Raw genomic sequence first — 18009 nt, 5'->3', positions numbered from 1 at the left:
CGATGGTACTTCCAGATTAAAGGCTCATCCATTATTGATAAGGATCAGCTCTTATGCTGTGCCGTCTCCATCACTTGTTACTGTCCTGTTGTGTTTCAAAGCAGCAGAAAGCCAGAGGAGGAGGAGGAGGAGAGATGGTGAGAGTTGTGAAGAGAGGCGAGGCGAGCAGAACCAAAGATTGGGAGAGGTATCGCTACAGCAACCTAAGCAGCTTAACGTCTGATTGAAGATGCTGCAAGCCGACAGCTGAGCATGTCACTGTTAGCGGTACGGTCCAAAGAAAGACGCCGGGTCACACGATGACTCTGTAGCGCCTGTGGGCACGTGCACAGTTTTGGGTTTAATGCACCTCTGTCTCTGTAAAAACGGTCCTCTCCCATCTTTAGCCTGCGTGGCTTCAATCCACAGCTGGATGTTGGAAGGCTGGCGTGCAGACAAGAAACCGAGAAATGTAATAGGTTACCACCATCAGACGACCCCTGATGGACCTGAGACACACACACCCTACATGATGCTGGCACGTGATGAAATCAGACACATGCTGCTGTTTGTTGTGTCCAGATGTTTTTCATCTCTGTTCAGGCTGAAAGCCTCAGCTTTGGTGTGTTGGTTTTATTTGCAGCTGGAGGCGTCACACCTGGCTGACAGGTATGATGTCACACAGACACCTGCCGATCACTAACACCCTTTAACATCCTAGAATTTAACGGTGTGCACCAAACTGGAGCTCTGCCTTAGACGGTGTGTTGGTGCAGTTGTGCTGTTAACATGGGCGTCTATGGGCCTGACTCCCCGCTGCCTCTGGTGGACATCAGAGGAACTGCAGGTGCTTCAGCTTGGCTTCATGCTGCAGCTGTTTGGTATAAATTCAGTGAACGCTGCCTGAATGCTGACATGTGGTGTTTTAATGTTACATGAACTATTATAGAAGTTATTAAAGAAACTATTCCTGCAAACAGGCGATGATACGGTCGGCCTCAGCTTGTGATTTACGGGACCTGACTGAACAGTGAGAGGAGGCTGCTGACCTGCTGCTGTTTTCTTTTTGTGTCTGAGGTCTAAATGTTGCTCTCGTCTCCCTCAGCTCATTTCAAATGAATGAGTTGCAAACTGTTTGTCCTCATGCCTTTGCTGTCGCTGCTGCTGCATCTTTATTGGAGGAGCTGAAAGCGCGATCGAACCCACGGTAAACAACCACGTCGTGTCTCTGAGACTGTGGGAGCTTCGTCCCCGCTGGGCTAAATGGAAGCTAATCCAAATGCCACGGTGAAGGTTGATGATCCTGAAACTACACTTGGATGTAGCTGTGTGTGTGTGCGTGTGTGCGTGTGTGCGCGTGTGTGTGTGTGTGTGTGTGTGTGTGTGTGTGTGTGTGCGCGTGTGTGTGTGTGTGTGTGTGTGTGCGTGTGTGCGCGTGTGTGTGTGTGTGTGTGTGTGCGCGTGTGTGTGTGTGCGTGTTAGACAGTATGACCCATGTTAGATAAGATAAGATAAGATAAGATAACTCTTTATTGTCATTGCACAGTCATACATAGTACAGTAGTACAATGAAATTGGAAAAACTGTCCTACGTCGTCACTACATGTAACACAACACGACACGATATGACACATCACAACGTAACAAACAACACAACACAGTATATTAACTTAGTATAAAAAAGAAGAATAAGTGTATGTGTATTGCACACTGTTATTATTGCACATTAATTATTATTGCACCTTGTTATAAATATAAATATTATTGTTATCGTTTTAAACATTGTTACCTCCCCCTAAAAAGTCCAGGGAGGTATCCAGTCAGGTCAGCTATTTACATTGATCAGGGCTGTTGCCCTGTTGTAAAAGCTGTCCTTGAGTCTATTTGTTCGGGACCTCAGCAGCCTGAACCTCCTGCCAGACGGCAGCAGCTTAAACACCCGGTGTCCTGGGTGTGTGCAGTCCCGTAGGATGCTGCGTGCCCTCTTGAGACAGCGAGTGCTGTACAGGTCCTTCAGGGAGGGAAGAGGATGTCCAATGATTTTTTGGGCCATGTTGATGACCCTCTGGAGTGCCTTTCTGTGTGCTGTGGTGCAGCTGGAGAACCACACACCGATGCAATATGTCAGCACACTTTCAATGGAGCAGCGGTAGAAGACAGTCAGCAGCTCCTTCTTCAGGTCCATTTTTCTGAGGATTCTCAGAAAGTGGAGACGCTGTTGGGCCTTCTTTAAGACCGCAGAGGTGTTAGAGCTCCATTGGAGGTCTGTGTCTATGTGCACACCCAGAAACTTGAAACTGGAGACCCTTTCCACGCACTCCCCGTTGATGCTGACAGGCTGCAGCTCGGACTTCCTCCTTCTGAAGTCAACTACCAGTTCTTTTGTTTTGGTGGTATTGAGGTCCAGGTTGTTGTCTGCACACCAATCTGACAGCCTCTGAACTTCAGCTCTGTATGCAGTCTCATCTCCCCCTGAGATGAGCCCCACCACAGTGGTATCATCTGCAAACTTGATGACTGTGTTGTCTGGGTGGGAACTAACACAGTCATGTGTGTACAGAGTGTACAGTAGGGGACTCAGTACACAGCCTTGTGGAGAGCCGGTGTTGAGGCTGAGGGCTGAGGAAAGATGAGGCCCCACTCTAACTCTCTGTACACGGTCTGAGAGGAAGTCTCTGATCCAGCGGCAGGTGGTGGAAGGAAGTCCAATTTCCAGCAGTTTAACTATTAGTCTGTCCGGGAGTATCGTATTGAAAGCAGAGCTAAAGTCAACAAAGAGCAGCCTGGCGTAACGGCCCTGCACTTCCAGGTGAGAGATGGTGGTGTGGAGCGTTGTAGCAATGGCATCTTCAGTTGATCTGTTAGCTCTGTATGCAAACTGGAGCGGGTCGAGTGTGGGTGGCAGGCAGGACATGATGTGACGTCGGACCAGTTTCTCAAAGCACTTCATTATAACAGGTGTTAGAGCAACTGGTCGGTAGTCGTTGAGGCTGCTAATGTTAGTACGCTTTGGCAGTGGGACAATTGTGGCTGACTTTAGGCACGGCGGGATGCAGGACTGGGACAGTGAAGTGTTGAAGATCTTAGTGAAGACCCCATCCAGCTGGTCTGCACACTCTTTTAGGACCTTTGCGGTTACCCCATCTGGTCCGGTGGCCTTCCTGGGGTTCACTGCCCTCAGTGTGCGCCTCACCTCATATTCCTGCACTATGAGGCTTGGGCTGCTGCTGTCCGATGTTTTTGCTGCTGCTGCCTCTGGTCCCTTCACCTCAAAGCGTGCGAAGAAGTGGTTCAGCTCCTCTGCAAGCTCCGCGTTACCCTCAGTCAACGTGGTATTGCCAGGTTTGTAGTTGGTTAAGTGCTGAACTCCCTGCCATACCTGTCGTGAGTTGTTGGTGGTGAAGTGGTCTTCGATCCTTCTCTTGTACGCTGCCTTGGCCTCTCTGATGCCTCTTTTCAACTGAGATCTGGCTGCACTGTACTGCATACCATCACTGGATCTAAAAGCGGCGTCACGTTGCTTCAGCAGGACCTGGACCTCTTTAGTCATCCAGGGTTTCTGGTTGGAATACACCCGGAGACGTTTGTCCACAGTGACACTGTTGACACAGAAGTTAATATATGAGAGCACTGATGTTGTGTGCTCTTCAAGGTCCTGATGTTCGAACACGCTCCAGTCCGTGTTTTCAAAACAGTCCTGCAGCTGATGTGATGCACCTTCTGGCCAGGTTTTCACAGTTTTTGTGACTGGGGGGGCTCTTCTCCTAATGGGAGTGTATGCAGGGATCAACAGCATGGACATGTGGTCTGACAAACCTAGATGTGGTAGAGGGGTTGCTCTGTAGCCTTTTTGGATGTTGCTGTAGGCTTTATCCAATGTGTTTTTCCCCCTCGTTGCACATTTAATATGCTGTTCAAATCTGGGGAATACTGACCTTAAATCAGCGTGGTTGAAGTCCCCAGCTATAATGTGCACTGCGTTTGGATGGGAGTTCTGCTGGTTGCTTATTGTTGTGTGCAGAGTTATTTTTGGATATGTTCCCTCTTGTCCCAACTGACAAACACACACATGCACAGGAGCAGTTTCAGGATCATCAGGCTTTACCTTGGCATTTACCTACCCATTCACCCCAGAGTACACGCACACAGACACACACAGACACACACAGATCTGTATAGTTGGTGTTAATTTAATGCTAGCAGTGATGATTGTAATTAACTGTGATTAACATGACGATATCCTGTGACATTAATGGGTCTGCAGCACACGCATACATCACTTACATGAGAGGACAGCTCATCTGCCAACACACATCTCACGCAGTGTTAGAGGAGCGCACTGAGCAGCTTTGCTCTAAGTGTGCACATGCATAATAAATACATAATAAACTCAGTAATTCAGTGAATTGTTGACTTTATTCTATCACTTTGAAATTGTAATATAATTGTCGGACACTCTGTTGCTACAGTAACGTCACAGCAGCCATATTATTGGTCACATGATGCCATTAAAAACGCTCCAACAGCACAAACACATCCAGAGGTCCAGTAGACGTGAAGCTACAGCTACCTGTGTCACCATCCACCTGCCAGTCAAAGAGGCCACGCCCCCTAATAATCCAGACTTTAAGCCTTAATACGATTTAAACAGGTGAGTTATATAAATACATGCACGGATGTCCTGAAGCTATAGATCAAGAATTTTATAGATGTGAACTAAACTAGATGTGAATAAACCTTTTAGTTACATTTTACTGAAAAACTAGACTTAAAATAATTGTTAGCTTTAGGCCAGTAAACTGGAGACCCTACAATAATACATGCAGAGAAAACCCAACAGTCATATGATCCCCTATGTGCAGCACTTTGGCGACAGCGGGAAGGAAAAACTCCCTTTTAACAGGAAGAAACCTCCAGCAGAACCAGGCTCAGGGAGGGGCGGGGCCATCTGCTGTGACCGTTTGGGGTGAGAGAAGGAAGACAGGATGAAGACATGCTGTGGAAGAGAGACAGAGGTTAATAACAGATATGATTCAATGCAGAGAGGTCTGTTAACACATAGTGAGTGAAGAAGAAACACCCAGTGCATCATGGGAATCCCCGGCAGCCTACGTCTATTGCAGCATCACTAAGGGAGGATTCAGGGTCACCTGGTCCAGCCCTAACTATATGCTTTAGCAAAAAGGAAAGTTTGAAGCCTAATCTTGAAAGTAGAGATAGTGTCTGTCTCCTGAATCCAAACTGGAAGCTGGTTCCACAGAAGAGGGGCCTGAAAACTGAAGGCTCTGCCTCCCATTCTACTTTTAAATACTCTAGGAACAACAAGTAGGCCTGCAGAGCGAGAGCCAAGTGCTCTAATAGGGTGATATGGTACTACAAGGTCATTAAGATCAGATGGGGCCTCATTATCTGATTAACTACAGCTGTTCTGGGGTTGCACAGTTTTGCCTTTAGTTTTTCTTCATGTGGTAAAAATTGCTGTCACAGCTTCACCGATGATGATTTTATGGACGTGATGTTTGTTTTTTGTTGTGATAAGTCCTAAAAACAATAATACTTAAAAAGACAAACTGAAAGTAACTAAACTGAGTTAAAAACAAAGATCAGGTCAAAGCTGTCGTTAGTCTGCTCCTGTATCAGGCTGTAAACATGTTAACTCTGGGCTCGCCTGATTGGTTTATTCCCACAAACACATCTGGACCAGCTGCTGTGTCATCACTGCAGACTCGTCCGTGATGTTAGAGTGGTCAGATCCTTTCGTGCACGCTCTGCAGACGCTCAGAGCGCTCCACAGCTTGTGGTTTCCACCATTTCCTGCAAAGGTCAGAGAACAAATGTGAGCTTTTATGTGAAAGCTGATCAGAAGTGACACGGTCAGCGACTCCCACGGTTCAGCTGCGGTGATGCACTGAATTATGATTGAACTTTATTGTGGAGGGAGCTTTTTGGAGGCGTCGTCCTCGGCGTGTTTGAATCTGCTGTCCAATGCTCATCGAGTGTCAATAAGTGTGGGTGTGTTCTGAGCCCCCTGCTGTACTCTCTGTACACATATGACTGTGTGGCCACTACCAGCTCCACCACCATCATCAAGTTTGCTGACGACACCGTCGTGGTGGGCCTGATCTCTGATAACAACGAGACGGCCTACCTGAAGGAGATTAGGAATCTGGAGAACTGGTGCCAGAGGAACAACCTCCTTCTAAACGTCAGTAAGACAAAGGAGCTGATAGTGGACTTCAGCACTAAGCAGGAGAGGAACTACCAGACCCCCGTCATCAACGAGTGCCCAGTGGAGAGAGTGGACAGCTTCAAATACCTCGGAGTTCACATCACGCAGGACCTGTCATGGTCCTGTCACATCAACACCGTGGTGAAAAAGGCCCGTCAGCGTCTCTACCACCTCAGACGCTTGAGAGACTTCCAACTGCCCTCCAAGGTGCTCAGGAACTTTTACTCCTGCACCATAGAGAGCATCCTGGCGGGAAACATCTTAACCTGGTTCGGGAACAGCACCATGCAGGACAGACGAGCTCTACAGAGGGTTGTGCGGTCAGCTGAGCGCACCATCCGCTCCGAGCTCCCTGACCTGCACTCAATCTACAGCAGGCGGTGCTGGACCAAGGCCAGGAAGATCGTGAAGGACCTCAGCCATCCCAACAACAGACTGTTCTCTCTGCTGAGGTCAGGAAAGCGATTCCGCTCCCTGAAGACCAACACAGAGAGACTGAGGAGGAGCTTCTTCCCGCAGGCGATACGGTCTCTCAATCACACCACCACACAGTACTGACCCACACATATGGTTCTTACACACACACTGGACATTCTGGACTTTGGTTTCACTTCATCACTTAAATCACTTTAAGCATATTTGCACTGCACAAGACATAATGTGGATTGCACAACACTGGTCACTATATTCTTCATTTCCAGTTAATACTTGTACAGCTGCTGTTATTGTGTATATATTTATTTATATTTCTTCATACATTCTTATATAGTTCTATATTGTGTATTTTGTTGTACAGTTATTTTATTTTCAACTTTAATTTATATATTTATCTTTATCTTATTCTTCCCAGTTAAATTTACCCTTCATTCTAATTTGTGTTGTACAGTTATTTTATTTTTAACCTTAATTTATATTTTATTCCGTCCTAGTTAAATTTACCCTTTTTAATTTTTCATATTTATTTCCTATCTTATTCATAGCCTTTTCCTTTTTTGTTTTCTTTAGGTCACGAGCAGTTGTCCAAGCATTTCACTGCATATCGTACTGTGTATGACTGTGTACGTGACAAATAAAAATTGAATTTGAATTTGAAAGTGGAGTCAGATTCATAACGTAAGCGTTTAATGTTGGCAGAGAAGTAAAGTCCTCGTGCTGCAGCGATGCCGTGACCATTACGTGTGCTGTGTTTCAGTGACAGCGTGGCTCGATGTAAGGAGCTGGACCATGCTGTGAGGACACGCCAGGTCCCGATGTCTCCCTCTGACTTCCTGGACAAACTGATGGGGAGGACTTCTGGCTACGACGCCCGGATCAGACCGAACTTCAAAGGTAACTACAGAGACGTCCGTGTTTACTGCAGGAAGTCGTTTGGCCCGTGAGGAAACGTGCTGACGCGTGGCGGGCCGAGCCGCTTGATGCAGACGGCTCCCGGCGTTCGTGACTGAACTTTGAATCAGCTCCACGTCTGCAGCTCCGGCTTCACAGCAAGCCGGCTAAACATTCATGATTACTGATTATGAAACACCTGCAGCCATGTCACCTCCACTTTCTCCTCCTTCAGACGCAGAAACACACCAAGCTGCCACAACCGTTAGGACACACACAGCGCCTGATTTTATTCATGCGCTCCACATCAGTTCATCCAAGAACCGTTCTAACAGCGACTGCTGCAAAGAGAATAAATAATATTACTGGAGAGCACATTTCCACCAATCAGAGAGCGTGTTTGTGTTTGTTTCCACGCATGGACGCTCATCCTCTGTCAGAGTCTGTCGAGCCTACGAATGAGTGAGAAGCACAAACGTCCTCTCTGCTATGTGAACATCACACACATCTGCAGAGACATGAACATGGAGGTGAAGGCGGGACTTCCTGTTGAAGTAAAGATTAATTTACAGTTTAATGCAAACTGGATTTAAAACGATGTTGATGATTCACTTTCTGCCTAAAAGAAGAAAAACATGAGAATAATCTGCATTTCGTGTCTGGCGTGTCCCACAGCTTCGGTCTGTCTGAACTAACCTCAGACTGATGTGAAGTCTAAACTATTTCTCACTGATTGTTCAGTCACGAAGTCTTTCCTTTGACTTTCATAACTTCCTGCAGTCGCACCTGCGCTCTTTACGAGTTTTTATGTGTCTGCACATAAAAACTCGTAAAAACTTCTGCAAATCTGACACAAAAACAGTGACTTTGATTTAAAAAAGCACTTCTGAGAACATGAATGTATGTGCTGCGACAAACGTTTGCACAAATGTTCAGAAGCTTCACTAAAACCTCCAAAGCTCCTGAACATCAGAGCAGACAGGATGTAAACCACAACTGGTTGGCCCAGGCATGCGATCTTTTCACACATTCCTCCACCCGTTGCTGTGCAGCTAAGACGGAGGCAGACGTGCTGGACGCATGCTTCATGGTTCAGCCCAAACCTGCAGTGCTCGCCCCACGGCTGTGGTTCAACGGCTGCAGGCACGACTTAAAACACGTAATCCTTCATACGCTCAAGGAACGTTTTAGTATCTCTATATATAATGTGTAAACACACACACGTGTCGAGTATTCATATCTTAGTGAGAACGTCTAACCCTGAACCTAACCATCACCTGTAACTGTAACCCTGACACTAAACCACATTTAGAGTCTAAAAGATGCCTTCAAACTTGTGGGGACCAGGACCCCACAAAGATATGAATACACACACACACACACACACATACACACAGCAGACGTAGACTGACTGTTACTGGCTGAACTGGTGTACGTGCACCCAAACCAGTCCTGTAATCAAACACACACAGGAGGGAAGAGGTGGGCGGAGGATGAAGCTGACGCATGTCCTTGTCTCTCGGCAGGTCCTCCCGTCAACGTTTCCTGCAACATTTTCATCAACAGCTTTGGCTCCATTGCTGAGACGACCATGGTGAGTAACAGCTTCATGTTTGTAAAGCAGTCATAAACATATTGTAGCTTCCTCCACCTCTCAGGAACACTGGACACCGTCAGGTGGTGTTGCTGCTGCACTTTGCAGCGTGTGTTAAAGTCGCCGTTCGTCCTTGACTGCTCGATAGAATACTTGAGTGCACAGGGCCGAACGCTCAGCGCACGGAGAGGAAGCTGTCGGGCTTATTCAGCTCAGACATCACCAAACGCACACCGAGGGCAGTATTAGTAATTTAAGCCTTTCATCACTTCCTGATTAGTGAGTACTGTCGGCATGTTCTCATTCCGAGAACAGGAAACGCGGCGAGGTGTCATGCTCCATGACGCACGGCAGCGTCATTTTTCAGTGTGCACGCTCAAACCACGATCGCTGTCACAGGTCAGAGGTCATCGTTCTCTAAAAATGTTTGACCCGTCTTCATCACATCCATCTCTGGACCAAATCACAGCCACAGTCAGGACTCCCACAGAAGGCCTCTGTGTAATCAGGATTCATGAGTCTCACTCAGAAAAGATGCTTTTATTGTTTTAAGTCCAATCAAACGAGCTGCAGTGTCAACCAGAGCTTTCTCTGTGAGACGGTGACTAACCAGAGCAGGTCTGTGTCCGTGCTGGGAACACTGGGAGCTGGCTTCGCTTCCCGATGATGTGATTACTGTGAGCTGCGCTCGCTGCCAGGATGATCCCACCCTGCTGCGGTGATGCTGAGGTCCGGGCTCTGCAGGGTTGCTTTCACTGCACTGGCGCTTTGTGAAACACCAAGCCTCTGCCAATCAGAGGCTTCCGTTAGGCTCCCTGTTGTCGTCCGTCTGAGCTCTGCATCCGTCTGTCTTCAGTCTCTGTCCCCGGTCCTGGTGTCACGCTCACGCGTCGTAATCAGAGTCTCGCTGTGCGTTACTTCCTGCTTTAATTTGTTAGTCTCCTGTCTCGTGTGAGGCAGTTTTGCTTGTTCTGTGTCGTTAGTTAGATTTAGTTCACCTGAGTTCTCAGGTGTGTTCCAGCTGTGTGTCCCGTCTGTTTCGTTTCCTGTGATTTCTGCTCAGTGCAGTTCCTGGTTTCTGTTCAGCGATAAAGCTGTTTTGTGTTCTGCAGATGTCCACGTCTGCCTGCACACGGAGCGTATTTTCAAGTAGCTGATGTCCAAAGAAGGAGAGCTGCGGCTCAAGGCCACCGTAGAAAACATAAAACTGTGCGGCTCCTGTGCAGCACAGTGTTGTGTGATAAGAGGATTGTATATGGTAGTTAACTTGTAATCTGTATTTAAAGGCCAAATAATCAGTTAAAGAAAAGCTTCAAACTGCGAGCAGACAGGAAGTCACGGTGACGAGTGGAGACGATGACAGAGCGAGGCAGACAGAGACAGAAATCAGAAGAGACAGACGAACAGACAGGAATAGCAGATGTGCGCCACGGGCATTTACCGAGTCTGACAGCAAATACTTTAAAGTGACGTGAAGGCGGTCCGCCGTGCACGCGAGCTGCTTTGTACACCGATACGATACGCGCACACGAACGCGGCTGCAGACCAGGATCGGGTTTCGTGGTCTCGCTGCACCGACACTGTTTGAATGTCCCCGAATGCTCCGAGCGATGCACGTGGCCTCTGACGTTCAGGCAATAAAAGCATTTTTTCATCAGTTTTGTAACCTGTGAAAGTCACTCCAGCTCCTCCAGGATTTAGGAGTGCTGCAGAGCTGTCCCACCCTGTTAGGAGTCCCCCCGCCCGGCGGCAGGACAAACAAGAGTGCACTCGAGGAGACGCTGGTGGAATAAAGTAGCTGTGATTTCTTCCAGGATGTCGTGCATTCATACTTTATCAGCTAAGACATAAATTTACAACAACCATGGTGATTTCTTTCCCCTTAAAACACAATGCATATTCAGAACTTCACTCTGCAAATGTAGTATTAATATTTATTTTGGTTTGTCTGTCATTAAAAGCATCCGTGACATCACGACTCGCTGCACACAAACGATGCTCAAAGTCAGAAAACATATTCAGAGAGTAGAAGCAGGAAGAGGAAACAGGAAACAGGAAACAGAGTGGGACAGAGTGCTGAACCTTTCTCATCCCTCGTCATGTAAAAACTGCCTGAAAGCCTTCAGGCCCTGAGTTATGCTGCTACAGGCTCAGGCCGCTGGGGGACTACCCATCATGCACGGGGCTTTTCTTTTCACACCTCATGTTTTTCACGTTATTAACCTTCATCTTTTTTGATCTGTCCGTGTCTCCCCTTTTCTCGTCTCCTCACTCCAACTGTTGGAGTTTCTTCCTGTCAAAAGGGAGTTTTTCCTTCCTGTTGTCACCGATTGCTGCTGCTACGGGGTCATGTGATCGGACTGTCTGCTTATCTGGTTAACAGCTTTAAAGTGATTATTAATAAAAACTGAAGCACTTGATGGAAAAAGCACCAAAACGCTGAAACATCTGCTCGTCACAGAGGCGGTCTCTGTGGGTTTATAACGAGGGAGCTTTGCTTTAGACGCCTGTAAACCCACAAATGTCTGAGACTTTACATCTGTAAATATAAGGTATGAAATATTTCTGTGGTCTGAACTGCTCTGACACCGGGTCACTTCCTGTGGCGTTCCTGCATAATCATCTGAGCAGAGCTGGTCGAGATCCGCGGAGCGCTCTCGGAAGATGGATGGACGAGCTGATGGATGACTGAAGCGACAAGGTCTAAGTGCTTTGTGCACTGCTGGGAGCTGCTCTGATGGAGCCCTGTGTGTGTGTGTGTGTGTGTGTGTGTGTGTGTGTGTGTGTGTGTGTGTGTGTGTGTGTGTGTGTTCACCTGTCACTGTATGGTTTATTGCAGTGAGGATGATTGAAGCTCTGTGGCTGCCTCGGTCATGAGGAGGGGAGCAGCTGTGATGTTTTCCCTGATGGAGAGCAGTTTGTTCAGTGACCTCTGACCTTAGCTGACTCAGATGCCAGTAATGGTTCCAGCTCCTCACCCATGTTTTCACAGTGTTAGTCGCAGTTGTTTTCCTCTGGAAGGCGACCACGTTCTCTTTTGTCCTCCTGACATTCAGGAGAAGGTGATTTCTGATGGACGTCTCCACCGAGCTCCTCAGCAGCTCTCTGCACTCTGACTCCTGCCCACCAGTAATACAGCGAGCCTCTGCAGGGTCACCAGCGAGCATGATTCAATGTTTGGGTCGCTGGAGTGTTAGGAAGTGGTTGGACATTGAAGACACTGGAAAACTAAAAAAACATGATTCTCACCGAGCCACCAGTGCCACCCAGGTGAGACTGAGCACGCTGCAACAGGTAGATAACAGCATCATCCACCCTCACAGCAGGGGCAAGAACCAGACTGTCCACCTCCGTGATATGTGACCTTCTGATCAACACATTTTTATTTTTTTATGTGGACTCGTTGAGTTTCTAGACCTTTTATCGCGTCTGTCCTCTTCACACGTGGCGCTAGGACACCACGCTCCCTGGACGTGAAAGCGTTAGATCTAAAATCAGCTGATGGGGGGCGTGGTCAAGCACAGTTTAATCTGGTATCCGTAAAGAGGAAGAAGACAGGGCAGCCATACGTCAGGTCAGGATTCAACCATCGCTCCTTTCACACAGCTGAGCGCTAACCGTCTGAACACGCCCACCTCTGCTAAGAACCCCAGAACGATAACTGGAGCAGAAACTGGGAGGGCGGTGATCGCACTGATGAGGACCGTAAACACGTTCATACTGAAAAGTTCAGCATCTGCATTTCTAGGAACATGTAGGCCTTCAGCACCGGTACATCTGAACCCAAAGTGCCCAGTTTGTCTTTGGATCGCTGTCAATAAAGTTCATCAAACATGTCACAGCTGCCCTAAATCAATATTATTGGTAATTACCGAAATCACTCTTTATATTTCTGAAACAGTGGATCCAAGAGCATGTCCAGACTCGTCAATCTAAATAATGTTTTTGATTCTAAAATATAATTATTGCTGTTGTTTCCATGCATTTAAAAAAAGCATAAAAATGTGGTTGAATTAGTGATAAATAGTTTTTCATTACTAAAGAAAACTTATAATGAATTCAGGTTGAGACGTCTCGCTCTTGTTCCGAGCAGTAAAAAGAGAAGTGACTGTAAAGGAGAGGGTGGACGTTACAGCGCGTCGTGATGCTGGACGCTCTCTGAGACTAACAGCGTGAGACATGAAGTGTCCTCGCTGTGCGGTCGAGTACACTTCAGAGTCGATGGAGAGACGAGTACTTAGAGAATGCACCGAGGACGAGGCGGCAAACGCAGGCTGACGGAGGCAGATGTCAGGAAACTCAAGAATTTAAATAGTAGAGACAGAAGGAAGTCCACTGCTGACCTTCAGGCAGAGATCAGAGTCTGACAAAGTCTCCAGTGTGAGTAAAAGCAGACATCCATGCATCATCCATCCATCCATCCATCATCCATCTATCCATCCATCCATCCATCCATCCATCCATCCATCCATCATGCATCCATCCATCCATCCATCCATCATGCATCCATCCATCCATCCACCATCCATCCATCATCCATCCATCCATCCATCATCCATCCATCATCCATCCATCATCCATCCATCCATCCACCATCCATCCATCCATCCATCCATCCATCCATCATGCATCCATCCATCATCCATCCATCCATCCATCCATCATCCATCCATCCATCCATCCATCCATCCATCCATCATGCATCCATCCATCATCCATCCATCCATCCATCCATCCATCCATCCATCCATCCATCCACCATCCATCATCCATCCATCCATCCACCATCCATCATCCATCCATCCATCCATCCATCCATCCATCATGCATCCATCCATCCATCATCCATCCATCCATCCATCCATCATGCATGCATCCATCCATCCATCCATCATCCATCCATCCATCCATCCATCATCCATCCATCCATCCATCCATCATCCATCCATCCATCCATCATGCATCCATCCATCCATCATGCATGCATCCATCCATCCATCCATCATGCATCCATCAACCCATCCATCCATCCATCCATCCATCATGCATCCATCACCCCATCCATCCATCCATTCATCCATCCATCAACCCAACCATCCATCCATCCATCCATCCATCCATCCATCAACCCAACCATCCATCCATCATGCATCCATCATCCATCCATCCATCATCCATCCATCCATCCATCCTTCCATCCATGCATGCATCCATTACTTAAATATTTTAGAAATCTGTCAAACAGTTGTTTAAAACAACAGCTATATTACTATTTATTAGTATGATAAACTGAAACTACTAAAATGTCCTTATTCACACATGATAACCAAAGAATAATATCTATTTTTAAGGCCTCATTTTCCTTGATATCAGTATTCTTTTGCTATTGAATATTGAAGACTTCCCAGCTGTTCCTAGAGCCTAATTTCTAATGAAACTTTGGTGCGATCCATTGTTGAATCCACTAAATCCCAGATCTGATCAGCAGCATTCAGCGGGACTTTGAATTGGCCCGTCCTTCAGTCCCAGGACTCCAGATTCTTTTTCCTGCTCAAAGACTCTGCACAGCTTTAAAGAATGGATGGATGGATGGGTTGATGGATGCATGATGGATGGATGGATGGTTGGGTTGATGGATGGATGGATGGATGCATGATGGATGGATGGATGGATGATGGATGGATGGATGATGGATGGATGGATGGATGGATGGATGGATGATGATGGATGGATGGATGGATGGATGATGATGGATGGATGGATGATGGGTGGATGGATGATGGATGATGATGGATGGATGGATGATGGATGGATGGATGGATGGATGGATGGATGGATGGATGATGCATGGATGGATGGATGATGATGGATGGATGGATGATGATGGATGGATGGATGGATGGATGATGGATGGATGGATGATGATGGATGGATGGATGGATGGATGATGGATGGATGGATGGATGATGGGTGGATGGATGATGGATGATGATGGATGGATGGATGGATGGATGATGCATGGATGGATGGATGGATGATGATGGATGGATTGATGGATGATGGATGGATGGATGGATGGATGGATGATGATGGATGGATGGATGGATGGATGGATGGATGATGATGGATGGATGGATGGATGGATGGATGATGGGTGGATGGATGATGGATGATGATGGATGGATGGATGGATGATGATGGATGGATTGATGGATGATGGATGGATGGATGGATGATGATGATGGATGGATGGATGGATGGATGGATGGATGGATGGATGATGGGTGGATGAATGAGTACCAAATATAGGTAAAAGCAAACTATGCAGAGCAGATAAGATGGAAATGATTTGTGTGGAAAAAAGAGTAAAGCTACTTCAGAAATAATAGCTGCAACAACAACAATAATAATTGTTCACATCTTAAAGGGCACGCTGTCAGGAATCCTAGAAGCACATCAAACATGTCCTGATGTAGCACTCATCCATCCGAGGGGCTGTGGAGGTCTGATAGAGATCTGACACACGTACACCCCACCGATCAGTACAGCCGATCAATCTTTAAACATGAAAACTCTTAATAAGCACTCTTATATTCATGAAAACATCTATTTTGGAGTTATGAAATTATAAACACACCTTTAATAAATAAAAATATGTGGTACTATTTGCTAAAAATGCCCGGGTCAGCACCAGTTTAACTTCAGCTGATGTGTCTTCAAGTCCTGGACAAAAAGTCAAAGCTCACATTCTTTTAGCAGCTTTAGTTCATTTTTAGGGTTTAAACGATTTTAAATGCAGGAATTTATAAAAAGTACCTTTCAGAGAAACATCAGTTTAATGGCAACGAGTCAGTGTTTGTAACACCTTTTCTTTGTTTAACACACTTTTCCCCCAAAACAGTTTTAGCATCACATCAGACAGAGGATCAGAGCTCCAGAGTGATTTTTTTAACACACAGTACCACACATACTGTACGTGCGCACACACTCTCACACACGCACACACACACACACACACACACACACACACACACACACACACACACACACACACACACACAGGGCTTAGAGCCAGGTTGGCTCACTCGGCTCCACGCTATCTCTGATAAACAGATTTACTTTTGTTAAACAGTTTTTTATTTGTTCACTCAGTCTCTCCATCCTCTTTAATCCAGTGTGTGTGTGTGTGTGTGTGTGTGCGTGTCTGCACAGAGAGACATGATGATGGTTGTCCTCACTGGAACCTTTTTCAGTTAAACCCTGTGTGAGAAGGTTTTTGTGCACCTGTGCGTCGGTTTACAGCCGACCCCTTAATGTGCTTGAATGCTTCAGTTTTGGTCGCTTGGGTGCAGTAAACACCCACAGCTTATCTTAAGCATGCGTTTCCAGTGGGTGTGCTGGCTGCAGAGGTGGACGGGTGGACGTAGCTTCTGTTACCTGTTGGTTGGGTGAAGATTTCACTCAGAGCAGCTCCCTGCTGTCGCAGACAGATGACTGTGTGGACAAAGGGAGCACATGTGCTTTGTCCTTTTAAATATGCCCAGGATTATTGGTTTTAAAATGTTTGAATTATTAGCCGATCGCACCACATTTCTTAAATATCTGAAGCAAGGACTGTGGACGGAGCTCTGGGACCAGAGGTGGTGCTGGAGCAGCAGCGCTAAAGGCAGGAACACCTAAAGAAATGCTTTGAATGTCCTTCAAGAAGCCTGAAGAACTTTTCCTGGAGATACTCAAGAGTTCAGTCTGTGCTGAAGGATAAAGGTGTTCACACCAAACGCTCACTTTACAGCTCGTTAGACTTGGACACACACTGCTTTTGCCTGATTTGCTGCATTTCCATGTATGTTTGCACATTTCAGTCTCAGAGAAACCAAAGCAGTGAGCTTAAACACGCGATGAGAACGACGTCCTCTGGGAATTTTCCTGTGATTCGTGACAACAGCCGACACATTTACAGCGGACTAACACTACTACACAGCAAATCCAGCATGTCCAAATTAACACTGTCGGATTTGATTTCAACACTATTAAAGTGTCTATATGGGTCCACACCAGAGAGTGTTAATTTAACTCTTTTTGGAGAGTTGGTACGTTAACTCTGATTTAGTGTTAAACACCAAATCTGTCTGGAGTTGATAATTTAACACTTGGTGTTAAGAGTTTATATATTAACTCTCAAAGAGTATTTTAGTTTAACTACGTAAGAGTTATCTTCTAATTCATTCTAAAAAGCGGGAATTTTACTGTTCTGAACTTCTAGAAATTTCTTTTGGAAATAAACATTTACTAAAAAGATGCAATGGTTTTTGAAAAACATTTATTCTGAACTGTGCACCACAATTTCAAAACATTTTCTGAAAGATGTAACAGTGTACATGTTCTCACTTTCATTAGAATTGTGTTTATCAGAAGGTCTGACATGGTAAATGCAAATAACAGCATCTCATCACTTATTTCTTCAATACAATATGCATGTCCTTCATTCATCCCTTTGTGGAACTTCAGCGCACTTCTGCTCTCCCCCATATTCCATCTTCACAAGCATATCCTGTGCGGAGATCGAATAAAAATTAGTTGACACTAATTAATGGCACAAATAATCCAGTAAACAATTGCAGCACAGTAAAAAAAAAAGGAATCCTCTTTGAGCCATTACTTGTGTAAAGTATTTTCCCAAAAGACAAGGACACAGGCAACAGGTAATACTGAACTAAATGTAAAACCTCAACCTTTTTCATTTTTACTTAAACCGTGTGCACAAAACTCTGGAGGGATCTATGCTAACGTAGAATCCAGTCAGGACGTCAGCTACTGCTGTTTGCTCGTTTTTTTTTATGGGCGATCGTTTTCAGGCTTCAAGTAGCACCATTATACCAAC

General features: G+C 46.1%; 1 protein-coding gene across 4 annotated transcripts in view; it reads left to right on the top strand.

Annotated features, from left to right (window-relative positions):
• glra3 (glycine receptor, alpha 3) overlaps positions 1–18009 on the top strand; it is a 53486-nt gene that overhangs the window by 12029 nt on the left and 23448 nt on the right. For all 4 annotated transcript variants that reach the window (XR_014911916.1, XR_014911915.1, XM_085408200.1 and 1 more), the window contains exons 2-3: positions 7401–7537; positions 9061–9128. Coding sequence is in view for 2 of the 4 variants with exons in the window: in XM_085408200.1 (XP_085264326.1) it covers positions 7401–7537; positions 9061–9128 (205 nt within the window). In the remaining 2 variants the exon portion in view is untranslated. The remainder of the gene's footprint in view (positions 1–7400; positions 7538–9060; positions 9129–18009) is intronic.

This window comes from Rhamphochromis longiceps, linkage group LG6, assembly GCF_057381845.1.
Source record: "Rhamphochromis longiceps isolate RC_006_pf linkage group LG6, R_longiceps_female_GT1.1, whole genome shotgun sequence".
Taxonomy (NCBI): Eukaryota; Metazoa; Chordata; class Actinopteri; order Cichliformes; family Cichlidae; genus Rhamphochromis; species Rhamphochromis longiceps.
Note: the sequence above shows the minus strand (reverse complement) of the source record. Positions and strands in the feature narration are given on the sequence as shown.